This window comes from Lathamus discolor, chromosome 4 (assembly GCF_037157495.1).
Source record: "Lathamus discolor isolate bLatDis1 chromosome 4, bLatDis1.hap1, whole genome shotgun sequence".
Lineage (NCBI taxonomy): Eukaryota > Metazoa > Chordata > Aves > Psittaciformes > Psittacidae > Lathamus > Lathamus discolor.
This window is the reverse complement of record NC_088887.1, coordinates 13,675,118-13,702,225: the sequence shown is the minus strand read 5'-3', so window position 1 is coordinate 13,702,225 and position 27,108 is coordinate 13,675,118. Positions and strand designations below refer to the sequence as shown.

Below are 27,108 nucleotides of genomic sequence, written 5' to 3'. Positions count from 1 at the left end.
CGAAGACGGCCTCAACACGTGCCCCGCCATTTTCCACCTGGGACTTGGGGTTCCGGAGACCCGAGCCGGGGCTGTTTGTCTTCTTGTTCGCTTGCTTTCAGGGGAGGAAGCTCAACTTCCCCTGTGACTGATGCTACCCCGCCTCAGCCCGGGCTCTCTTCCCCAAGCCCTGCAGCTCAGCCCGTGTAGGTGCGGCTCCTTTAAGGTGTCCCGAGGCGGCACAAGACCTGCCGCGGCGGCGGCGGCAGCCGGCAGGGGGAAGGGGAAACCCGCGGCGGCCGCGGGCGGCTCGACGTGACACCAGAAAGTTCAGGCGCGGCGGGCTCGGCCCCGCCTGGCTCGTGCGCCCCTGCCCCAGCGGGGGAAGGCAAGAGCGGCCGCTGCTCCTCCTCCGCCCGCTGCCGCCGCACCGAGGGCGGGCGGGGTGGGTGTGCGGCTGGGGGCGTTGGCCCGGGGAAGTTTCGCTCGCCCTCTCTCGCTTTCTCCCCTTTCTTCCCTCCTTCACCCCCCGCTCCTTGCGCCCTCCTCCAGGGGCTGGGGATTGGGATTCCCGCGTGCAGGGGGCGGCGGCGATGCTGGGCAGGGCGAGGGGCTGCCGCCGGGGCTCCCCTGCCCGCCGCCCCGCCTGACTGCGGCCGGGCTCCGCCGCGGCCCCCGACGCGCCCGCCTCCTTCCCCCGTCATGGGAGCGGGGGCTGCCGCCGCTCTGCCGCCCGGTGCCCAGTGACTTGGCGGGGCACTTTGTCGGGAGCGCTCCCCTGCCCGCCTCTCGCGTTCGTGGAGGGCGGCGGTGGCCGGTCCGTACCCGTCCCGGCTGCGTTCCGCTACCGGCGCGTCCCCGGCACCGAGAGCAACGTCCCGGGCTGGAGCAGCAACTTGTGATCGGGAGGCGGCGGAGCAAGGCTGCGGGATCTCGAGGATCTTTTGTTTTCTCCTGTCGCTGTGGATGGTCCTGGGAAGTGTCAAGGCGCCGCTAAGGGAAGCCCGGGCCCGCAGAGGGGAGGCCGGCCGGAGCTGGCGCGCTGCTGGAGCCCCGCGGAGCTGACAGCGCCCTCCCCCGAGGGGGTCGCCCGGGGAGTCCGGCGGGATTAGGAAGCCTCGCTGGCGCTAAGCTTCTGTGGAATTACAACTGGGGGCTCTCCGCTTCTCCCCCCGCTCTTCTGGCATGAGACTGCTTGCAGGCGCCACCCGAGGACAATGATCGCGGAGTTTGCTCACTTTTACCTCTTTGGATTCATATGTCTCACCTCAGGTAACCACCACGCTTAGGGCAGTCGGAGGCGAGGCTGCTCGCCCCGGTTTGCCAAGGGGGGCGATGCACTAGCCGGCCCCTCCGCGCCCCTTTGCTCCTCTTCATTCCTGGGGAAGAAAGCTGGATTTCCACCCACCGAGCGCCCGCACCGCGTTTGTCCCGGGCGCGGTGCCGGGAGCTGCCGCCGGCCGTAGCCCCTCTGCGGTGCCCGGGGCTGGGTGCGCGGCGCCGGGGCTGAGGCTGTCGCGGCTCGCCCCCTCGCTGGGTCGCTTGCTTTAAGCGCGGCTAGTGACCGGCCCCGGCATTGAGGGCACGGCGGGGAGCGACCCCGTCCTCCTGCGGGAGGCGGATTGAGCCTTCTGCTCGGGGGGGGCTCCTCACGGGTGCCGTGCCGGGGGGAGGCCGCAGGTACTGCGCGCCCTATTTCAGGCGGTCTGTTAATGGCCGGTCTCCCAGCCGCGCGTGAAGGGGTTAAGCCCTCCACGGGTGGGGAGAACGGTGGTGGGAGAACGGGGCGTTTGGGGACAGGTTCTGCTTCACCTTGGCGGTTAAAGTGTACCCACGTGTGTGGAGGGTGAAGCGCTAGCGTGATAAGTGGGAGTGAGCGCTGAGGAGGCGGTGGGGATGGATGGGTATTGGTCAGTGTTGGTGTGGGGCTTGTGTCTGCTGGGGCATCCTGTGGGTTCGAGATAGGGCCGCACTAATGGGGTGCTGCTGGTCTTGCTCCATGTGAGCAGCCCCTGTCTCGCTGTGGTGGGTGGAGGGCTGCGGGCCGGGGTGCGGAGTCCGTGCGGACCGGCGGGGGTACGCCTGGAGGTGCTGCGGGTGTTCGGGCTTGTTCCTGCAGAAGCTTCCTGTTGCTCTCAGGAGGCCGGATCTGTCTGCTTGCAGTATTCCTTCCCTTTGCCAACAAGGACTTTTGTCGAACGTTAAGCTAGGGGTAAATGCAGTAAAACTGTGTGTTATAGTAACGGTTAGCTTGGGTGTTAACTTTTCTGCCTTAATTGATTGTTACGGGTTTTCTGAGGACCCCTTTGAGTCATTAAAGTTGTGGTTGTTTGAGACACCTGGTCAGTAAATGAATGAATGAATGAATGAAGTTTTTGAAAGAGTTAAGTATGCTGCCTGAAGCTTTAAGTCTTAATTATGTCACCGAATGCAATAACTTGGGTCTGTTTCTAGATTATATAATAAATTTAACTATTAAGTTTCTGCTGTTAGGTCATAGGTTTGCTTCTTGTGGCTTTGAGTATGGAAAGCTTTGCATCTCTCCTTTAAAAGAGAATAAGTCTAACCCTGTTCACTTTTGATTGCGTCAGGCATGCCATTTTTCATTTGTTTTTCTCTGTATTGCCTGCTTTATCTAATGGATGAAACAACTGGAATGGGAAAGCCTTTTCAGTGATTTGCTGTTTGTAAACCTAGTCGTCCCCACCTTGGAAAAGTTGACTTCACAGACAGTGTACTCTGTAATTCAGTTCTGTACTGGGGTATCCTAAAATATAAGTTAAGAAACAGTTTGGTTGTTGGGCTTTCTTTTTTTAATTCTGTCATCTATTTCTCGCATAAATGCTCAATAGAGTAAGATTGATGTAAGTTGTTTGTTTGTGTGTCTTTCCCCCTCAGAATGGGGATGTTCCCTTTAAATAATGTTGATTCCAGCTGAGTTGGATGCAAAAAAAAAAAAAAAAAACAATGCCATGGTATTTTTTCATGGAGGTTTTTATTTTTGCCATGTAAGCAAAGTGAGTAACAAAGATAGAGACAGATACCAGAGAATAACATTTTCCAGCTCCTTCACCAGAGGGGTTACTCTTTTGCCACAGCTAGAGTGTGATCAAGTAGTCAGTCTTCTGTCCAGAACAATGGAGATGCCAGAAACCTTTGGCAGGATGAAATCTGAGGGCAGATGGCTGCAGTGCAGGAGGAAGGACAGGAGTCATCTACAGCAGTTTCCACACTGAAATCCTTTGAGTTCTACTGACAGCTGATCTGCTTGCAAGTTGATTGATCCTTTCCTCCCTTTTCCACTAAAGGGTTTCACTTCCCTCACTTGCACCCAATACTGAATCAAGGGTTTGTGTGGCCACATTCTAAATGGGGTGTTAGAAACTTCTGATGAGAGGTGGGAAATAATTGGGGGATGGGGAGGAGGGAAATCTTAATAATAGAAAGGTAAGTGGGTTAGTGTTTGTTAAAACAGTAATTGGTAAACCACTTAGAATTTAAACCCCCTAATTTTTACCTTGGTGTTGCCTCTGTGCAATCCTTTGAAGTACCTTCTTTCATCTAAGGCTGTGGTTAATAAGTGTTGCATAAATTTAAATTTGAATTATTTTGAGTGTTGGAATATAGCAGCTTTCCTCCCTTATTTTCCCAATGTAATTTCAATGCTTCTTTGCATAAAGATAAAAATTGCTTTAAGGGGTACATCTCTGGTATCCTGTTTTCTTGAGTATTTACGTGCATTCTGCCCATTTTCCTCCATTTTGAGGCAGTCTTTCCTTCAGAATCCATAGTTTTCATTTTTCCACCCCTAAGAAACAGCAGCATCAAATTAGTATGTTTGGAAAATAATTTTTTTCAGTTATCTGGACAGTAATATGCAGAATGCTTTTGCTAGGAATAGGAATGTCAAGGTTCTGGTTTTCCACATACATATTCACTGCTCTAACAATTCTCAAGGCTAAATATGTTATTGTTTGATTTTTCTGAGCCCTCCACAGAAATCTTTATATTTCTACAAGGTATTTCATTGCCTTGCTGATTCCCACCTGCTCAAAATGTTTCTCCCCTCTCCTGTTCGTGATACCCTGTGCTAATTACTGTGCTTCAAATGGGATTGTTACATTCGCTCAAGAGGGCTTTTCATGCAGTGTGAAATAGGCAGTTCTGACAGCAGCAAGGCAGGCATGGTTTCTAGTGATAGTTCTAGCCAGTGGAGGGCAAAATTGTCTCTTGTATTCCTTCTTCATGGGAGAGTTATCTTCTGGCGGTTAATAGTTTAAGGGTGTCCGTGGAGCGTCCCCAGAGTCCTTTCCAGCTGGCTAGCCTACCTATTGGAGTAAATAAATTAGCCGTTTCTTTGAGATGTTTTGTTTGTCTCATAAGTTTGTGCTGAAGGAGGGAAACTTCCCTTCATGCAGCATGTGAGTATATCAGGAAATGGTTTTGCTCTTTTTCTGTATTTTCTAAAAGTAAATAAAATGAGAGATTTGATAAAATATTGTGCACTGATTCAAAGGATTATGGATGACTAAGTGCATAATCTGTAAAGCTAATAAGCCACCCAAGAAAACATAAAACTCAGCTGTTTTTCACCTATTGTAATGCATTGTGTACTGTTGCAGTTCTATTGTAAGTGTTTAAGAAAGATAGAGTCAGCTGCTGAAGAAGCTGGACACCCATTGTGTTTGAGAACTTCATGATGGGAAAGAAATAACCACGTGCTATGAAATTGGTAATACCTTACTAGTGATGGAATATTCTCCAGCTATCCAGGTGTTTGATTCAGAACCACTTGTACTTGTGAGTGTTGATAGTATCTGTGGAGATAAAACTTTTTTTTTTTTTTTCAACTTGCATTTGTGTGGGTTTTGTTACCTTTCCACTAGAGACACATTTTAATAAAGCTTAGTGATTAATTTGGATACATGTTCAAACAGAAGAACTCTTAAGCTGACTTTTGGTCTGCTGCAGTCAGCATTGGTTGTCAAATGTTTTCTTGCTTCTGTTTTGTGTAGTGCCATGTCATTGTCCTGAAGCAACCCAGTATTTCCATTAGCAGGGATCAGCTGTAGTGTTCAGGGTATTGAACTTTGGAGGATCACAGTGTACAGTCTGTAAGATTTTATCAGAAAACATGAATTAATGTGAAGGATACTCCTGAATCTCATGCCCAGAGTCTGCAGGTTAAAGACCCTGATTGGATCTACAAAGATAGATGGACCTTCACAAATATTTATTAGAAGTTAGTAATACATAGGTAGCAGCTTTGTTTATCGCGTTAATATTTGACATTATGCATACCAAAATGATGTTTTCATGTGAAATGATTTCAAAGTGATGCCCAAAGACTTCCAATGTGGGATCAAAACTAATCTTACTTTTATGAGAAAGAGAAAATATTCAGACATTCAAGACAGAAGAAATCTGCTGTACTTAAGAATCTGAGAACCTATTCTCTCTCTCAGTTAATACTGGTTTTGGTCCTGAATAACTGGAGTTTTGTTTCACAATCCTAAACAAGTGTAACATTATGTCTCATATGGGGATAGCTTTGTCTAATTAGTTTAATAATATGCTGGAGCTTGCAAGTGCAGTCACTTGCTCAACTTCTACAGTTCGTTATTTTTGCGGTCATTAAATGTGTTATGTGAATAACGGTCACTTGCCTTGGTGTCATGGTAGCTGGTGTAGATTCTTCTTCGAAAGACTTCTCTTTCATAGCTAAAACCAGTCAATGTACAAGTTATTGTTGTGAATTTGTTGGGATTTTTTTTGTGTAGTTGAATGGTGAGGAACAAGGCTTTTGTTGTCAATACCTGTTAATATTCTGAGGTTATTTTGGGGTCAGGAAGTTAGTAGGAACCTTGCTCTTTCCAAGCAAACTAAAGGACACTTAAGAATTTTATGTGCTGAGGTCCTGACACATTTTATTTGTGTATTCTGCTATATAATCTTGTTTGGTGGTGATAACCTGCCTTAACTTTTCACCCGAGTGCCTCTTCATAAAATTGCAAAGTAAATAGTGAAATAACTGAAGTAGCGACTGAGGTGTATTTGAAGTCCAATAAATTGTGTAAACAGGGAAAATAAGAGTATTTCCCTGTTTGTGACTAGAAACTTGACCAAAAGGTGAGAATACAGCTACAAAGAAATACTCTTCTTAAGTATCTTGAAAGTCGGAGGTGCTTTTAAGGGCAGATAATTTACTAGTTTATACCTTATCTTCATACCTTTTTTAGGATTACCTACAAAGGTACTAACGCTGTTTAACTATAATTGCATGTTTCACACATGTGCTGATGCCTCTTGGCCAGTGGTTGGGTCAGCTTTAAATCAGCACTAAAGTGCTGTGGGTAGAAGGATATTTTATATGAAGAAAGAAACTGTCTTATGAGAACCAGTGTTTTGTTCTGCAGATATTTAAGATGAAAGAGGGTAGACTTAGATTAGGTATTAGGAAAAAATTCTTTACTATCAGGGTGCTGAGGTGCTGGCACAGGGTGCCCAGAGAAGCTGTGCCTGCCCATCCCTGGCAGTGTTCAAGGCCAGGTTGAATGGGGCTTAGAGCAGCCTGCTATAGTAGAAGGCGTCCGTGTCCATGGCAGGGGTTTTGAACTGGATGAGCTTTAAGGTCCCTTACAACCCGAACCGTTCTATGGTTCTGGCTGTAGAAGGCAGCCAGCTACATTGAACTTGTTCAATTGAGAATTAGTACTGTGGAAAGTCTCTGTAGGTGAAAAAGAGGAGCAGTTGGGAAGCTGATAATGATCAGTTTTCAGTCAGATGTGCAGAATCCTGTTTTTCAGTTGCCGTATTGTGTTTCTGAGGTTTGATTTTTAAACAGCTAATAATGAGAATACTGAAAGACTTAGGGCAGGTACTGAAAGTTACCTTTCCCTGAAGATGATGGTAAGCTTTTTTGAAATAAGATGGTGTTTAATTTTGGATGTCATAATTTCTTTGTTAGTTGACACAATGATGTCATTAGGAAAACTCTGCATCTACCCAGATTTACCCACAAAAATGATAAGATACGGTTTTGGAATACTTAACTAAGAGGTCCAAGGGTAGGCCTTTCAGACCAGGAATATATATGTTTTAATTGATATTGAAACGACAGCACAAAGTCAGCCAGAAGAATTGGTAAGCAAGCATTTGTTAGCATTTCTGAAGTATCTGTTTCAAGTACAAGTAGTAGGGGAGATGTCCTACACTTCAGTATAACAATGAATAGAGGCTTAAGGAAAGTATTTTCAAGAGACATGTCAAGAAACAGACTGTAAAGTGAGAAAACTGTTTTTAGTGGGAAAGTGAAGGAGTATATGAACAACTAAGGAATTGTAAATGCTATCAAACACTGAGAACTATTCTAGGGTTCTCTGAGATTTGTAGATATTTTCCATGCTCCTTTTGTTCTGAAGCTTAGGAAGGTTTCTGACCAAGGCTGGTGGGTGTTCATGTGTGCCAGACTATGACTGATGGAACCAAAATAGATAAATTGACAATAATGTGATTCGTAAATGGTGGCAGGCTAGTCTTTTCATTTAGAGCCTACTTGTCATATGAGCAGCTGCTGTTAAGGGGAAGATGCGGAATGCTCCGTTCACACCTGTGAACAGAGAAAAGTTGATTCTCTTTTTCTGAAGACAGAATAGTTTATTGAATGGTACATCCTCAAGGTGGCCTTACCGAAAGCAGGCAGACTCTGTGCTGAGAAGGGGAGTAGGAAACCTTTTTTAGTGGGAAGTAATTTTAGTGTTAATTGGTTTTCCAGAAACTTTGGAAATTAGGAAGTAGGGTCTACAATCAAACAGCAGAAAATGTATTTGCTGATCTTTATTTAAATCTACATGTTTCAAAAGTTTAAAAAGCAGCTTTGCTTCATTGTGAGAAGTGCATTTCAGGTCTTCAAGCTTCCTCATGGTTGCTCCAAGTGCCACTATCTGAAAAACTACGCAGAACTTGAGCACCTTTCCATCTAGCTTTTAGTGAAATTATGCCACTGTGTTGCTGCAGGAGGAATGAAGGCCTTGGTAGTATAACTCGGGCATGCACTTCACCATCTACTTCATGTAGATGTTCAATATGTAGATTTTGGCAACAGCAATAGCATTTTTTTGTTATCTTCCAACTTGTTTTTAACATGTTTGGCTTTTACCTTTAGGGATATATATTTGTTAATATAAACTTTATACAGCTAGTGTGTAAAAACATATTTTCTATAAAGACATCCGAGTTATTTATCTTCTCAGTCAGAATGTTGACATATATAGAATGCTTGTATTGGCATGTATACTTTCACCAAATAGTAAATATGTTGCTGAAGACTTCTTTCTTACTTTGCTTTCAAAGAAGTTCCATAATAAACAATTGGATTCCATATCTAAACAAGAGAAGAGTACCTCTGTGAGTTTGCTGACTGGTGCTAGATGTAAATTCTACAATGTATTCCCATTTACCTTTTGTTTTCTGCCACCAGACTTTAGGTGTTTAGAGGGCCATAGGGCTTTCTGTACCATGTTAAATGTTTATTTACATTTAAGTAAATCACTGTAAATGAAATACATTATATGCTTATTATAAATTCAGCTTAGACCAAAATGGCTATTTGAATATGGTATTATTGAAATGGTATGAATATTTTTTTAAACCAGAAAGCAAGCATGTTTTCTGCTGCAGTCATGAAATACATAAGAAATGCATAGTTAGATATGCAGAATTATTCAAGCTGCCCTTTTCTGTTGGCATGTATTTGCTCAATATGGTGTTGCATTACCTTAAGTCTAATGCTAATATAGAGAATGATTAAAATAATACGAACACTCCTTACTGTAGATTAAAGATGTGTAAAGCTGACAAGCCTGTGCTTAGCTCTGGATTTAAAATCTTAGTATTTTATTTTGTTTGTCTTGCATAGTGAATTAGCAGTTGGATAAACTCAGTTTTGGAAAAACTGCCTTCTCAGATGTGCACTGCAAGGTATAGTGGGGGTTGGTTTCCAGCCGGTGAGACCTGAAGTCATCTGTCACAGCCATGCAAGATAACTGTATAGTGTGTGTACTTCTGAAGTTACTCGATTTTGTAGTCTTTGTCTTCTACTCCTTTTACTGTCTTGTACGTAAATCAGAATTGTGATTTTTTTAGTACTGTTGAAGTGTTTAATGCCAGTATTACAATAAAACTTGCTTGGCTGGCATTCTTGTGTGTTCTAAAATTTGCATATCCTCAGGCAAGATATTTATTTTACATTCTGGGTTAGTTATATTGCCTCTTATCTAATTGCTTAACTGCCTTTACATTGAAGATTAGGCATATAAACCAGTTCATGATTTTGAATTCCTGTATAGGACTTCAATGTTACTGTTTGTGTCTACAGTAGCATTAACAGTATATTAAGGTTTTATCATCTTAGAAATTAAGATACAATATATGGCCAGGCATATAAGTGGGCCTAAAGATGTGCATGGGATGAACGTTCCTGTCTTGGAAGTAGGGGAAGAAGGGGAAAGAAATGGGAGTTTGACGGTGACCAGGTGGACATGCTTTAAAGAGGGGCTTGATTTTCATTAAACACTAAAACTCAGATTTTTGTACTCCAGGGTGTTGTGAGTTGTTGAAGTTGGGAACTACATCCTAAATTTGAAGCCACTTAATATCAGTAGTGCCTTTTGACACTCTTGATTCTAGTGTTTATATTACATTGCATAAAGCATTTGACTCCATCTTCAGTTGTGAATGTTTACGGATTGTTGTGAGTATATAGCCCGTCTGAAAATTGAGATTGTGGTGAACATTTCCTTACGAGCCAATTAACTGAAGAAAAAAAGCTGCATAGCTTTGGGTTTTCATGTACTTCTGTAGCCCTGTGTAGGGTGAGGAGCCAACCAAATGAGTAGAATCTTCTCAACTTGTCACTTTTTGTAGTGCTCTGTACTAACATGTAGTGCACTAACATCAGTCAAAACCAGACTTTTCAACCTAGGCATCTGATGGGTCAAAGAAGCCCAATCATGTAAGCCCAAGATAAGGATAGCAGCCCCAAAGCCAAAAATAGGTTGTGCCTGTAATTGTGGTGTGTGCATAATACAGGGTCATAGAATATGGGGTTTGGATCAAATGTTCAGCAGTGTCACTATTTTTATTCTTCTGTCAAAACCTCTTAGCACCCGGTGTTAAATTCAGTGCTTGCTCTAGCTTTGTGATGGAAGATCTCTTGGATGCTGAGCAGGTTCAGAACTGGGATTTGCACATTCTGAATGATTTCCCCCCCTCACCTCCCACTCGCAAAACAACTCTGTCAGTGCAACTTTCTGGTTTTGGAATATAACTGATGCCCTAGGTACAGCAGTTGACAGATACTTCACAATTGAAGTGTTTAATGGTAGGAGGTGATAAAGGGAAAAAGTAGTGTGAGAAAACAAGGAGAAAAGAAAACAAGAGTAGTAACAAGTTATTTTACTTCTTGTTACCCGAACCAGTTCTCATCACTGGAGAGGGTAGAGTTTGGGACTACAATGCTGTAGCAGCAGGACATAGGACAGAGGCTGTATATGATGAACAGGTTTAATGAAAAGGTGTCTGATGTAACTGTGGAATGCAGCTTGCACTGTGCCACTGCTCAGACATAAAAGTGATTGGCAGGAGGCCACATGCAAGGAGTGAAATCCTGTCTCCACCAACGTGGAAAATTATGGTTTCAGCTGCAAAAGGAGGTGAAGCTTGGAAGGAATTAGCATATCTCTAGCACTGACTGGCATCTGGAACTGAATGGCTGGGTTAAATCATTCAGTAGTGATTAATGAGACCCATTGCTTATGTTGTACAGCCCTTAAATATTAAAAGGAATAATGTAAACCTAGATGCAAAGCAGAAGACAGGAACCATTCCTACTATTTACCTCCACAGAAAGGGGAAGATAACCTTTTGATAGAAGGAAAATCTGTTAAGGGCTGCGGTTAAGTTTAGAAACTAAGAAATTAACTTGAACAGTTGTTCTGAGGAACATTTTGTGACTTCTAAAATACACGTGCAGCGATTGGAGCTTTGAAAGGGAAAGGAGTGTGCAGGGTAGTTTTGCTCAGGAGGACTTTGCTGCTTAGAAAACTTCAGAAAATAGTTATTTCTGTTTTCTCTGTCACTCCTGGGTGTTTATCTGTGTTGCCTGTAGAGAAAGCAAAATCCTGAAACGTATAAAACGAAACAAGATCAGAGGCATACAGAGTACTTACTCTGACTTTTCTCGAGCGTGATTCTGGCAGTTACTGGCCTGAATGGTAATGTAGCTTGGTATCATATCAGGAGTAATGTTCAAAATGTTCAAAGGCTGTCATTCCGTAGGAGGATTATAGTACTGATATAAATACACTTCTGTTTACTTCCAAGATTTAGAAGAGGGAATAGAGAAACCAGTGAAGTGTGTGTTCAAGTGTTTTTTTTTTCTAGAACTGTAAAAAGAAATAGTGGCATAATTTATGATATTATTGCTGAAAACAGTTGACCTTTCTGCAGCAAATTCATAGGGGTAGGAAATAAAAGGGAGCTAGGCCCTTCTAGAGTAAGATATTATCCCACTGGGGTTTATCGCAGATACTAAAATAGAATTCAGCTTTAATCTCTTCCAGCTAAGGGCTGAGGTTTCCTAAACTGCATTGCTGAACAATCTCTGCTCACAACATTTTTTGCTTCTGGATTGCTTCTTTTCCCACTTGTTCCAGTCTTTCTTGGGTTTTTTTTTTTCTTCTGTTTTGGTGTGTGGGGTGTCCAGCATAAGGGAAAGACTTTTTAAAGCTAAATGATTGCTTGTTTCCCTTCTATATATTCATGTGGTAGCCATTACCATAATGTGGAATGAGACTATTTAATTCCCTCCCACTGCCATCCCCCCCACCCCCCATCCCTAAATACTCCGTATCAGGTGGGGACTTTCTTCCTTTGCTGGGACAGCCAAGCTAGGTAGTTTGGCAGATGTAGGTTGTCCCAGTGCTTTAATGTTGTGACCAGAGGATTGAATGTTACTTCTACAGGCAGCTTTTGTTTTGTTTTTCTCTAAAGGATGATAGATACTGTGGTTGTTTGATTTTGACTGATAACCATGATTTCTTTTGGTTTTGGAAGCTGCTATTTAAATGTCAATGAAGTCAGTTGTTTTTCCAGAAAGACTGGCTTAATGACTGCACTCAGATTATCGTGTCTTGATTGATTGATACTTCTGTCTTTGAAACAGAAATTTACATTTGATTTTCCATCAATTTACAGGAAGACATTTATGTCTTGTTTGCCTGTTACCTTTGCCTGTTACCTTATTTCGGGAGGAAAGCAACAACCTCACAGCTAAAACTTGATGGGGACCTACACTCCAGTAATAATTAGAATGAAGCAGCGTTAGTCATTTAACTTGGTCATTTCATCACAATTCCTGGAGACTTGTAGCTGACAATTTGAAATCTCATAAAATGAAATTTTATTTTACTCACCTTACACAGGTCAAATAAAAAGCCACATCAAGTTAATGAATCATTTTCTTTGCAACGAACTGAACGTGGCATTTGTTTTTGCTCTGGCAGTCATGAAATCACAGGGTGTTGGCGACAAGTCCATTATTGGCTCTGTGCACTGTGTTTCTGAGGGCTTTTACTCCACCCAGCGCATTATGTGTGCAGACTGTAACATACTTGTTAAAACTTGTTTTAAAATGAAGATTCCTTTTTTTAAAGCAGTAATAAAGAGAAAATAAAAATAGCTCCCTGTTCTTTATTAATGCAAATGAAACAGCAACTCATTTCTTTTGTGGCCCGAGGAAGAAAAACAAAACCTGGATGAATTTGCAGCCCCTTAAAGTCAAAGGAAGTGTACTAGTTTCAATTTTTAGTTTGTCTTGCAAAGGCTCATTATGTGGCACTTTTCCACTGTGTGATATGACATAGAAAATCCTAATAGTGGGGGGAAAAAGAGAGATGCTTAGTAATGTCACTTCAAAACTGAAAAAGTGGGGAAGTTACAAGACTAATAAAATCCTGCAAAGTTGGATTTGTTGTGTGTTGTGTTGGTGTCTTCCTGTGGTAGTCAGTCATTCTCCTGCTTCTTTAACACCCAAACTCATTTTAGCTTAGCTTCTCATGTTTGCTTGGTTTGATTTTTGTTTGTTTGTTTGCATGTCTGATAGCTTTTTCAAGGCATTTTCTCTTGCCTTTGAATTTTCACGTGCTGTACAATATCCTTTTCTTTTCCTGTGGCATTTAGTTGGGATTTTCAAAGAAGTCTTAATACAGAAATCTAAGAGTTTGTTTTAAATTGTTCTGGTATTTTTTTAGATAGAAAAAATACTCAACTATTGCTCAAGTTTGCAAATGAATACAGTCTGATTCCTACTGGCACAGTATTTGAAGGGAGCCTTAATATGTTATAAACAAAGTCTTAAGCACAGATCACTTCTTTAAAGAAAGAATGGTGCCAGCCATTTAAAATGATAACAAGCTCATCAGCCTTTAGAACATGTGATTTCAAACTCTCTACTTACTTTCATTCTCCCCCCACCTCCCCTCCAAGTTTTAAATTACAGAAAAAATAAATCTAGGCTTTCCTCTGTGACTAGGCTTTTTTCCTAACAGTACCAGGTGTCTGATCAATAGCATGTGCTGAGAAGCATGAATTTCATCTCTGAGGAGATGTTAAATGCCCTTATTTTCAACTTTTGTGAGCTACAAGTTGTATGTCTTGTTTTGTTTTCCTTCTCAACTGGGCAATGCTAGTTAGATTTTGTTATTTCGCTCCTGATTTAAGACACAGATAGGTGCATATTTTTCTTCAGGCTTTTAAGGGCTCAGGTTTAAGTGGTAGATCATTATTCTATGCTTCAAAAGTGAAGGGTGATTAACTCTGTCTGGGTGCATGCAGTGTAATTTTAGAGGCTACAAATGTTGTTACAAGTCAGGTTAAGGTTTAAAGGTGAAAGTTTGGCTGAGTGATTTTTACAGCTTTAAGTTAACGTATGCAAACAAAGAAACTCTTGTTTTCTACCCATTTATGCCTGGTGAGCAAGTAGCTTCTGGTACAGAAAAGAAAATGTGAAGATTGTGCAGTTTGCCATAAAGTTCAAACTGCCTACTTTTTATTTCAATTTAGAAGTCTCATTAAATAAACTGATTCTAATACAACTTTTATTTAGGTTGTTCATCTTCTACATGAAAGGATAATGGCTTTGAACTAAGTGATAATGGTAAACTAAATGATAATGGCTTTAAACTATTAGAGGTCAAATTTTAGCATGCATTTTTGTAGATTTTCTCATATGCCATGAAATAAGTTGAAGAACCTGTTGAGATAAAACCCCTAATAAAGCTTTCCTACTGTATTAAAGCTTTTCTTCTGTGTAATTCCTAAAGTTGCATCAGTTAACCTCGCTTTTCATGAAAATCACTGTCTTGCTGTATTCCTGAAAATTTAAGTTCAGTGATATGTGGGAAGAGAATGGGTGTTTTTGAGTGACAGGGAAGTTACACAGAAAGACTGGAATTTCTTTTAAAGGTATCAGCCTGATCCATGATGTTAAAATTGTAAGCAGTGAGACAGGTAGGACCTGTCCCTGTCTCCTGTCTGTGTGTGCTCCCCTGGCCTCTGAAAGATTTCTTGAGAGACAAGCAATTTTGAAGCTTTTTTCAGTTTCTGTGATTGATTCCATTTGCATCAGATAAAGCTCTAAATGGTGTAGATTTTTATAGGGCTGTGTACTAGTGTAAGAAGCCATTCAGCTGCATCTGAAGAAGTGATCCAGTCTGATAGCATTTCTGGCTGCAAAAGTATAAATAGAATAAAAATGGAAGTGTTTAACGGGAATAAAAATAAACAGCTTTTGGTCTCAGTAAATGATACCTTTAAAGCTTGGCAGCCTTGCTGAACGTAATTGAAGTTGTAGGAATTGGGTAGGGTGTGTGGGCTCTGTTCTCTGAGGTTATGATGGAAATACAAAGGTCAGGGTTTTGCACTTAGTCTTATGCTAACAATGTCATGCCCTGATAAGTATAAGAATTTATTTAACAAGGATAAGATAATTAACAAAAAAAAAAAAAAAGCCATCCCCCAAACACCCTCCGGAACAAATAAAAGCAAAACAAGGGAACACTTAGATATCAAAATCTTAAGTGCAGCCTTTATATCCTCATTTAATCAATTAACAGGGAATATCAAAGAGAGGAAGGTGAGGACAGGCTTCTATTTGCGCTTGCTTGGGGATGCCCATTGCTATTGAGTGATCCTGTGGTGTCAGACTTTGCACAGTAACATCTCTCTAGCTTTCCCAGAGCCTATTCCTTAAAATTTGTAGGCAGGCAGTTGCTCAGTTTTGCCTCCAGCTCAAAATGAGTCATTGTCTTAGGACTTTTATTTCTAGTTACATCTATTGAATATTATTTTCTCTTGCTCACATGCTTATCCTTCCCTCCCTCTTTGAATAGAGCTGCATATCTCCCCAAGTGTATTAAATCTTTATTTAGTTCTAGTGGTTGTCGGGTTTGGTTGTTGTTTTTTTCCCCTTCATTAGTGGTTTGGATTATGTATTCAGACCTACATTTATGTATTGTGGAAAAGCAATTCAAGGGTGTGGAGGTATCCTAACAGTTCTCTCTTATGAATTACATAAACTTACTTTCTTTCTCCTGCTTCATCTCTGACTCTTTGTGTTGAGCCTCCTTTCATTATGGTACATCGCCAGTCAGAAGGAACTGCCCGCTCCAGATAGAACACATCTCTGACTGTTAAAAGGAGAATGGCTGGCAAAAGCCTTAAGAATTCAGTTGAAAACGGAGTTCTTTAACTTAGTGTGGCAAGCACAGGCGCCACTCCCTCCCAGAAGTTTCAAGGGCAGTTGCTCTGGCTTTCACAGGCTTTGTGTAGTCATCAGCTAACTATGAGCTGACTGGGGCTGACCGGTTAGAAATGGCTGGTTGTATGAGCTGTCACTACCACTGCTGTAGAAGGAGGGCTGCAGACCCCCAGAGGAGAGTAAGATGGGCGTTGAACCTAATGATTAAGTTGCACTGAAGAAACACACTGCAGTTCCTGGCTTCGGTTGCCATTAGGCAACTCTTCCTTGGTGTGAAGTGCTGCTTTCATGTAGGTCAGCTTTAACTGTTGTAAATGAGTGTAGTTTTAGTGAAGTCAATGAGCCGGTGTTAATTTACTTCACTTGAGAATCTGCCCAAGTAGATGAGCAACTGGCAAATGCAAAGGAGTGTTTATCCCACAAGAGGAGTTCAGATCAGTTAGGTGTTTTGTATTTATTTTCATCTCACAGTCTTCTGAGGAAGAAATTAACATTCCTATGTCCTGATTGTGTTTATTTCAGGTAGGATTTTACACACAAACAATAAGTTTGTAAACTGTTGCTGCTTTGGAAATAAAGGGATAGTAGGAACTTGAGCTTCTCATTTCAGATCCTCTCTTTACTGATAAAATGAGTGGGTTATCTGAGCTCAGTTGAAGAATAGGCGACAAAACTGTCAGTCATCATTCAGCATGAATTCTTGGTGGAGGAGGCTGAAGATTGCTTTTACTGGAGACTGCTAATGCTTGCCCTGCCCCATTCACAGAATAGAGACATCATGTATCCCAGATGTCCTGGTATGTCTAGTGAAAATGTAATAAACAGTGTATTTTGCCCCAGAACAGCTTATTTTGCTGTCTTATAGTTGGTGTTTGTTTAGCTGAGACTCTTACATAGCAGAAGGAACATGATACAGAGTAGTTAAACCTTTGGTGGTGCTTCTGAGGACACATGCTCTATTCAGAACTACTTCAGCAAAGAGAGTTGGATCATCATGGACCCTGTAGATGCAGATATATGTAACAGAGAATTGCAATACTGATAAAACCAAAAATTCTCTGTCATTCAAAAAGTAATAGCCTGAGAGGTCAAATGAAAATTGTGGCCCTTTTAGCAAGCTAGATGACAAAGCTGGTGACTTCAAAAAAGCATGTCAGAGAAACTAAGCCATTAGAGTTTCTTAATCTAATGTTCTCAAGTGATACTGTGTCTCAGAAAGGAGTCAAGTGTTTTTAGTACTTTACTGTGCATTGCTTAAAAAATATGTGCAAATAAGAGGAAAATAACCCACTTGTTTCTGTCTAGTGCTCCATATATATCTATTGGAAGAGTGTGCAGTTAAATGAGGAAAGAAAGTGCCAGTTGATTCTCTCAACAACTTTTGTTGTCCTTAATGTTTCAGCACTACCCAGGGACTCTTAAGACTATACCCTTCCAAATGATGGCATGGAGTTGGTTACCTAGATTTGATATTGTTGTAGGTGTTTGCAGGACTGAAGAAATTGATTTTGTTCAGTTTGAATTGTAACTCTTTGCTGACCAGTACTTTGGTAGTATTGAAGTTTCTTACATGAAGTGCTTTGCATACTGTCCTGATTTCAGCTGTAAGTTAATTTCCTTCCTAGTAGCTGGTGCAGTGCTGTGTTCTGGCTTTAGTCTGAGAGCAGTGCTGATAACACGCTGATGTTGTAGTTGCTCAGTAGCACTTACCCTGATCAAGGACTTTTCAGTCTGATGTGCCAGTGAGGAGGGACACAAGAAGCTGGGAGGAAGAAGAGACACCTGACCCAAACCAGCCAAAGGGGTATTCCATACCACAGCATGTCATGCCCAGTATAGAAACTGGGGGCAGTCACCCAGAAGGGACCAGTTGTTGCTCGGGTCGGGCTGCGTATTGGTCAGTGTGGGGTGAACAATTATATTGTGCGTCACTTGTTTTTTCTGAGCTTTCATTTCTTCTCTTGTTGTTTCCTATTGTCATTACTGTTCGTATTTTTCTGTTATCACTATATTTTGTTTTAGTTATTAAACTGTTCTTATCTCAACCCGTAGAGTTTACATTATTTTAATTCTCCCCATCCCACCCAGGAGAGACAAGAGGTGAGTGAGTGAGCGGCTGCGTGGTGCTGAGTTACCAGATGGGCTTAAACCATGACATATGCCAATTGTTCTGCATTTACACTAGATGCAACCACATAAAATACTTACTCTTTAATGTTGTCCTGGGTTTACCAGGAGCCGTTTTGCTCCTTCTTAGTAGCTGGTGCAAGCTCTGTGTTTTGACTTCCAGCCTGGGCAGAGAGCTGATAATACCGATTGTTTTTAATTGTTGCTAAGTAATGTTTATTCTGGCCAAGGACTCTGTGAGTCTCATGCTCTGCTGGGGACGAGGGAGGCCGGGAGGAAGCAGAGACAGGACACCTGACCCAAACTAGCCAAAGAGGTATTCCTTACCATAGCACGTCATGCCCGGAGGGGGAACTGGAAGTTACCCGGAAGGGGCAGGCTCTCGCTCTTCGGGGGGGTCGAACTCGTTCGGCGGTGGTATCGTATTCTCTTGTTATTTTCTCTTATCAATATTATCATTGGTGGTAGTAGCAGTGGTTTGTGTTATACCTTAGTTACTGGGCTGTTCTTATCTCAACCCGTGGGAGTTACATTCTCCTGATTTTCCTCCCCATCCCTCCGGGAGTGGGGAGGGTCGGGGGGGGTGAGTGGACAACCTGTGTGGATTGGTTTAAACTACGACAAATGTGTATTTCTTATTTTTGTAATCAAATAGCTCCAGGAATAAGGCAATAGTTTACTTTTTAAACGTTTATAAACACATAATTATGGAAGATATGCAATAAATAAAAGAATTATTGTATGGACAATGCTACCTCTTGACCAAGAGCTTGTGGATTTCTGCTGCTTTCCCCCATCCATGGGCACTTCAAATGAAAAGTTTAGCCTGGACTGTGTTCTGGATATTTCCAGATGGTATCAAGTATCATCACATTAGGGTTTATTTTTCTGTGAACAGTTGATAGTCCCAGGCAGAAGGCATGGTTGCATCCTGGTTGACTGTGTAAGACTAGGTGCCATTTGTAGCTGGGAAGTTTCATTTTCGAACTGTATGACTTCAGAAGATGTAAAGGAAGACAGCTGAATGAAAAGAACAGTTCGTCCATCTTCTTTTTACAAGATCTGTAATGTGCTTTGTATATATAAAGAGACTGAGGATCATATGTGGTTTTGTGTTTAGGGTGACCTAAGCATGGTCTCTCCTCTTAAATTCTCAGAGGTTGCAAACAGAGTAAGTCAGGTCTCCATTGAGCATACGTGCTCCAGCACAGGTACCTGTTTTATTTGGCATCATCTTCGCAGCATAGGAATTCTCTTGCCTTGTGTGTGTCAGCTGGACAGCAGCCGCAGTGGTCCAAAGGTCTGCCCCAAGCTGCATGCCTGCCCATTAGGAAGTAATTTTCTAGGTCCAGGTCAGTGGGGTTTGAAGGCACATTTATGTCAACAGTTTGAGAAGTGGTTTAATGCAGCAAGCGTGATGTTCAGGGTGATGGAGACAGGGTTAGTTATAGGTCCTCAGCAACATGTCATTTCTGCTAGTTATTCAGAAACAAGCTTTGCATGCAGGACTGCCTCAGCAGTCCCTTCCTTCCTGATGTAGAATCATAGGATGATTTGAGTTGGAAAGGACCCTAAGGCCATCCAGTTCCAACCCTCTGTGATGGGCAGGGTCACCTCACACTGGACCATGCCACCCAAGGCTCTGTCCAGCCTGGCCTTGAACACTGCCAGGGATGGAGCATTCACAGCTTTCTTGGGCAACCCATTCCAGTGTCTCACCACCCTCACAGTAAAGAACTTCTTACATCTAACCTGAATTTCTCCTTTTTAAACCCATTACCCCTTGTCCTATTGCTACAATCCCTGATGAAGAGTCCCTTAGCAATTGCAACAGAAAGCTTCTCTGTTTGACTTGGTTGGCTGTGTGTTTGCTCTGTCATTTAATGCTTAAATTTTTCTTTTTTAAGCAGTCTGTCCAGACGTCTTGCTTGCCCTACCCTGCTTATAGGGATTTATTTTAATTACAGCTTGAGTTAACTTTTCTTTGAACATGTTAAGGTATGTCTCTAAAATACACATGTGCTTTTTAAAGTCAGATATTATATATCTGGTATGTTTTGGAATGTGCGTGGTTCCCTGGCAGCTGTTAGGCAAAATTATGCCTTTACATATATTGTAGTGTAGGAACTTAACTATTTTACTCTGAAGTTGCATACCGAGTTAGTTTTATTTTGGGGTTTTTTGTTTTTTTTTTTTTTCTAATACGAAGTGATGCCCTTGGGGATAAAGTAGAATCAAAAGCCACTTCTATTTAAGAATTTATTAAATATTGTCAGTATTAATATTGCAATTTGGCTAATATTTGTTCTTAGTGAAATGACTTGACAGTCTTGAGGGATGATACCCAGTGTTGGGGCAGGTGTCAGACAGGAGTCTCTGCCTTCTAAACTTTGTTTTTGGTGTCACTGCAGACAAAGTCAGGATAGCAGAGACATAGTTGTATCTGGGGGTGAATTAAACTAAAGGAAACAAAAGTGTCAGAAGGTGTGCTGTAATGTGCGCACACCTGAAAGATTGCATGTACAGCTTCTCAATTTTCGTGGATATGACTCAGTTTCAGAGATTAATATGTCTGGCTTGTAAATACATCTAGACTTAAAAATATGTAATAAGTGAGCAAAAACTCTGGGAAAATATGGAAACAAAATTGGAGTTTCTTTATGAATTGGATGCTGAGTAGGGGATCAGAGTTTTTAACTAGTTCTTTTAGAAACTGTCCATTTCAGCAGCCATTCACTTCATGTATTCACCGCTTCTTGCTACTGTGTTAATGTGCAGGGTACCAGCAGATCTATAATGTAAGAACTCTGTACGTTTTAATTAGCTAGAATCTAGAAGGATTAATCAAGGAGGATTTTTCTTAACTTTTGTTTTGCATTGACTAAGTAAAGATGCTTTTATGAGGCTCTTTTGGTTTGACAGTGTAAATGGCAACCTGTTTATGCAATGGCAAAGTCTAACTTAAGGTTTGGTTGGTTTTGTGTTGGTTTTAGTGGTCATGTTGTGTTGTTTTTTGTGTTAATGGGATTAAGAAATTACTAATTAGTAGCCCATGAAAGCCGTGGAAGAGGATCATAGCACCCAACTGTCAGAAGCAATAGTAGTCTGGGAAGCAGTGAGCAGTTGAGTTAATTAATGCCTCTGTGTTAGGCTGTTGATCCCTTGGCCAGCTCTCATTATGTGCATTCAATAAAAAGTAGATGCTACTGAAGCTGTATTTATTTCTTAAGAAAATGCTTCCTGCATGTAGAAAATAGCGAGTCTGAAGAACAAGTTTTACCCAAATAGCTACATACGGCTTTTTGAAATCATATTTTACCTTTTGGGGTGTAGCCTTGGAACAAGACTGCATTCAGCAACCAGAAGGGAAGATTAGGGAGTTTTGTCTAGTATTATCTTGCCATCATAAGGAAGTGATTTTAGTCTCATGGTTGAAGGAATGTCGTGTTGGTGATAAATATTTTACGTGTACTTTAACAGTGAAGCACTAGTTCCATTTCTTGGGTTTGTGTGCATGTATGTACATTTGAATTTGTGACTCATTAGTGGTGGGGAGGAATTTGATAGAATTCTTCATCTGCTCTCAACACATTTATCTCCTATAGTAGATTGTTGAGAAGTATCAGATGTTCACTTAAATCTTCCCTGCTGAAATGTAGTATATGGAACTGTACTGACGTTCAGTTGTTAAGATGTTACAAGTACTCTTTCCATGGTAAGGTATAGTTGGGAATATGAGTCAGATTGTTTGTCTGATAGGAGTGCTACCATGTAAACATTAGGTTTACAATAGGCAGAACTAATGCTAACAGACTCTATTACTTGTTTTATAAGTATTGGTTTTTGTTACTACGTTATCATTTTAGAATTCTACAGGAAGTGTCAGACCTGCTTGAAATGTGTTAATATTAATCATATAGCTTCTAGTATAATTGTGATTGAAGTCAACACCATTACAGATTTTTTTAACATCAAAAAAAATAGAGACATTTTTCAACTTTAGGAATAGCAGGAAGAGAAGAATTATCTAGTAATATTTTTCCTCTCACTGGATTTGGGTATCATCACTACAGTGGTAAAATCTTAACCATTTTGCTTATATTTTTTTCATCTTTTTTTCCTCTTTGAACAGTCTTAAGGAGTAAACCTTGTAAGCAGAGAATGTTAGTTTCCAAAGATAAGCTCTTTCTCTCCTTCCTTGCTTCCTAGAAATTGAAAACAGTTTGTCATGGGAATAGACTTCAAAGTTAAGTCAGTGAATTTGATAAAATCACACAAAAAAATCACTAAGTACTTGTTAGAGCAATCAAGTCAGAGGCTCCATGTGGCAAGTGGTTTTGGTGCACTCATTTCAGGAAGTGTCATAATTGTGAGAGAACTGGATTTGGGAACAGTTAACATTGCTAATCTAGTATAACAGGAGTTTTCAATGCCAGCAAAATTCAGGGTAGGTAGCTGAAGTTTTGTAGCATTTTTTGAACAGGTACATAAATAGCCTGTTATTGGTTGATTGTCAGTTTTGAGTCCTTCATAAGTTCTAGCTTGCTCTGTATTGCTTTTTTTTACCTTTCTGGGTGTTGTTTTCTTTTTTTTGTTGGTAGTTGAATACAGATGCTCATCTATGTGTCTTGAACAGTATTCTTCACTTGCATTGCCGTTTCCTTTCTCCAAAGGCTTTTTGTACAAAGGAAATAAATCCTATTGAGTTATTTTCATATATTCTGAACATAGACATGTATTGCTCTTAATACATTTAAGTAACAGAGTTTGCTAGATAATATGGTATGTTTCTTAAATATAGTATGTAACTACTACTGTGGTGTAGTTCTGTTCCAGCTATAGAGAACATTATTATTTTTTGGGTCATTAAATCCCAAACTCAAAGAAGATTCATTGTCTGAAGCCAGTGAAGTGTCTATTTCTTCCTTCCAAAATCTTTGTCCTCTTTCACATTCCTTCTCTGAGATATGTGGAAGGATTACTGTGTTCTTCTAGATCACAGACTGCCGTATTTTACATGCAGGATACCTGGTTACTTACTTTGAAATAAATTAATCTCTGCATAGCATACAAATATTAGTCTGTTGTGATTTTTTTTTTTCTCTTAGCACATTCATCCATCTCATAAATAGCCAATAGTTTTGACAATTTTCAGCAACTTGTTTTAGACAAACCTTTAATCCTTCACTGCTGCCTGTCTCCATCATTACAAGTTCAGACATGCTAGAGAAGGGAGAATGTTTTTCTCTGGGAAAATATTCATCCTTAAACAAAAAATATGAAGACTCTTAGAGTGTTATTAAAATAAGGAGGCTTATATATAATTAGGGAAAAAAGGCATATTTTTTTTTCTGTGTATATTTAAACGGCTTATTGTAGTTTGGGAAGGTTCAGAGAGGAGAACGTTGCTTGTAAAATGTGTTTTCTGTTCCATTAGAATAGAAAATGGCATTTAAAAAACAAAGCATAATGACAAGCAACTAGTTGCTCCTCCCATCCTCATTTCTAAGTGTTTTTGTTTGATTCCTTCTGTTCTTTGAGACACTGGCACATCACTATTGTAATGCTACGGTTTCCTTAGGAAATACCACTCTACCGTCTGCATCTACACACTATGTCTTACCTCTTTACCTTGCTTGAGTGTGCTGTGAGAACACACTGGTTACCACCTTTTTTTGATTAAAGTACTATGTAAATGCAAATAGCATTCTTGTGCATTATTATGTGTACACCATTACACTTAATGGAAAATACTGTAAAAGTGATGGTGGTTCCACATTATCTGTATAGTTCCATCATTTCAAACTGTGAATCTCTTATTAAACAGCCTTGTGCAGAGTGGTAGTGGTTTACAGCTTACAGTTTAGGATCCATCTGCAAGGAAAGAGCAAAGATGAGCTTTTTTTTCTAATGACAGATCGTAGCAGAAAGGGACTTTTGGAACTTTGTGTCACTGATATTTCACAAATTATATTTTCTCTGTGCATGCGTTACTTGCTAAGGCTTAGATCTTACAATCAGGCTAAGGTCTTGGTGACTTCCTTAATCTGAACATGACTGCGTACTTGCATCCAGGAGCTGTTGTCTGTCTTCAAGTGTATCCTATGGATTCTTTCAGAAATGCTTTCTCTTGTAGCACAGTAACAAAGAGAAGAAGTTCTTGAAGATACATGTGCCATGCCAGTGGAGGCATAGTTATAACCAATGAATCTTTTATAATTAAACCAGCAACTGTATGACTCAGAGTTTGTGCTGGGCAGGTGGAATGCTTTGTTGTGGGTAATTAAATTACAATACTTTTGCTCTTAGATCTTGACCGTTTTCCAAGGAGTTTCCCAGCATACGCATTACCTGTGATAAGAACAACCTTGGCTTTGTTTGGCTTATGCATTCCTTTTTACATGGGTAATAGCCACAATTATTAGAACTAAATATCTGTTCTTTCTGAGGACAGATGTTGTGTTCAGCATCTGCCTCCACCTTACAAGAACAAGATTCAACTATTGCTTATTTCAGTTAAATTCCTTATTGAAGAAATGAAGTTGGGCAGTGGGATAGACTTTCTGAATGTTCCAGGTATTTCTGAGAATTAAAAGTGAATCTTTCAGCTCCTTGCCACTGAAAGTGCTGTTTAATATTACTGCTACAGATAATTTTAATCAGCGAACCAACAGTGAGGCAGAGAATAATTCTGGAAATGTATTTTTAAAATATGTTTTAAATTTATGATAGAGTGATATTATTTTATATGTACTTGTTGAACTTAGCCAGATGGATGCCATTTAATAGCTAATACATAATTCTGCAGAAATACAAAGGTGACTTTGTTCCTAATATGTTTAGCTGTTCTATCACATTCCAGGTATCTTTAATTTATCAGGTCCTATAACACAGTATCATAGTATTACACTGTTACATAGTGTTACAGTGGTAGTATTTTAATTTCCAAATCTGTTTTGTTCTGTTTTTTCCCCTGCAGGACTTGCTCTCTGTAGAAGCTGACCAAGTGTGTTTCAGAGTTTGTGAAGGATTCCAAATCCGTTCACTTAAGAATGGCTCATTTATATCTGTTGGCATCAAACTTTTCTGGAATGTAAATTCAGAGAATTAAACCAGATAGATTTTAAAGTGTCTAAGAATTAAGAGTCAATTACTTAAAATATAATCAGTTATGAATATAAGCCAGCTTGTGCCCAGGCAGCCAAGAAGGCTGACAGCATCCTAGCCTGTATCAGCACCAGTGTGACAGCAGAGCCAGGGTAGAGATCATTCCCCTGTGCTGGGCACTGGTGAGGCTGCACCTCAAATGATGTGTTTGGTTCTGGGCCCCTCACTTCAAGAGAGACATTGAGGTGCTGGAGCAGGGCCAGAGAAGGGCAATGGAGCTGGTGAAGGGACTGGAGAATAAGGCTTACTTTGAACTGGGGTTTAGTCTGGAGGAAAGAAGGCTCAGGGGGAACCTTATTGCTCTGTACAACTACTCGTAAGGAGGTTGTAGCAATGTGGGTGTCAGTCTTTTCTTCCAAGTAACAAGGGATAGGAGTTGAGAACCTCAAGTTGCTCCAGGGGAGGCTTAGATTGTATACTAGGAAAAAAATTCTTCACTGAAAGGCTTGTCAAGCACTGGAACAGGCTGCCCAAGGGAAGTGGTGGAGTCACCAATCCCTGGAGGTATTTAAAAGATGTGTAGATGTGGCAGTTAAGGACATGGTCTAGTTGTGGACTTGGCAGTGCTGGGTTAGCAGTTGGATTTGGTGATCTTAAGGGTCTTTCCCAACCTAAACAATTCTGTGATCACTTTAGTAGGAAGTAGACACATTGCAGTAGCGGAGGGAGGAGCATGAACAATTATGACTTCCAATGTTAAATGTTATATTAGTGAGAAAATACGACTAAGTGTCATCAGTTCCCACAAGAAAGCAAAAGCAAAGATGCAGAAGGACTTTGACAGGAAAGCCATCATGTCTGAGCTTTTCACCTGTTAAGGCCAGCTGTCCCATGTGGGGTTTTGCTTTTGGTTTAAGTCCATGTCTGCTACAAGTCTAAAACTGCATCAGAAACTTCAGACTCTCAGACATGAACAGGAGCCTGTTTTATCTGATACACAGGAAAAAGTGTCATGTATTGGAAAGTTGAATTAACTGTTCATGTATTTCTCTTGTGTTTATATTGAGTTTTGAAGTGGTGTTCTAGGAACCCTGTGCCATACTGCTGCTGCCAAAGTGACTAATAGACAGATCTATTGACACCATCTGTTTAAGGAATCCACAGCCGTTCTTCCAAAGTCTGGTTTAGTTTTCAGTAGAATAGCATTCTTTATAGGAGGAAATACTCCCGTGTTTCTGTCTTCTTTCCCTTTTGCTCTCTTTCTCCTCCGAAGGATCCTCAGTGGTGATTCATACTGGAATTTCCCACAGCTTTCCCTGCCCCAACTTCCTTTTGCATATCCAGTAAATTTCTCTGTTGATTCTCCAGTATTATATGATATGTTGGCATGCTTTATCACAGTATAGAAGCTGTAGGGCAATCTGGACAGAAATAAAACATAAGTAGCTAATTTTGCAGGTAATTCTCTTAAATTGTCTTGTTCTTTTGGAAACTATTTGATGTATATAGATAATGTTCTTGGAATTGAACTGCTGGTATATTAACCAGATTTAATAGCCTGTCTTCTGAAATCCTTTTCTTTGGTGGTAGAAATACCTATTTCTGCAAGGAGGACTTGTGTTTAATACTTAGAATACCCATTTCTTTAAAACTTACTTTAGTTGAGTAGTATGAGTGTGTTTGGGAGGAGAAAAGCATGCATAGATTGATATGCAGTGCTACAGCAGTAACTAACGCTGCTCAGTCTTGCCATTTGTGGTTGGCAGAAGCAGCCTGATGCTCTAAGCAAATGCCTATTTCTGCAATTATATTGCTAATGGTGATGATTTAGAGGGACTATTATATACATTTATATTAAAATGTAGACTTCTGTAACGAAGAAGTTCTGAAGCTTGGTGGGATTTTCACAAGCCAGTCTCCAGAGCAATAGTGATTGCTTGTGCTTGCTGAAAGTTCTGGGAAGTCAAAGTGAAATCTGTACTTTGTAAATGAGGACCTAGTCAAAATAGGAGAACAGCTTTATCATTAGCTGATCCAAGGAGTTAAGGGTTAAAAGGGAGTGGGGGGTAAGGCTAGGT

At 40.8% G+C, this 27,108-nt stretch overlaps 1 protein-coding gene across 1 annotated transcript in view; it reads left to right on the top strand.

Moving 5' to 3' along the window:
- Positions 1-267: 267 nt before the first annotated feature.
- ROBO1 (roundabout guidance receptor 1) overlaps positions 268-27,108 on the top strand; it is a 306,344-nt gene continuing 279,503 nt past the window's right edge. Inside the window, exon 1 of the mRNA XM_065676377.1 lies at positions 268-1,251. Coding sequence (XP_065532449.1) covers positions 1,197-1,251 — 55 coding nt within the window. The 5' untranslated portion in view covers positions 268-1,196. The remainder of the gene's footprint in view (positions 1,252-27,108) is intronic.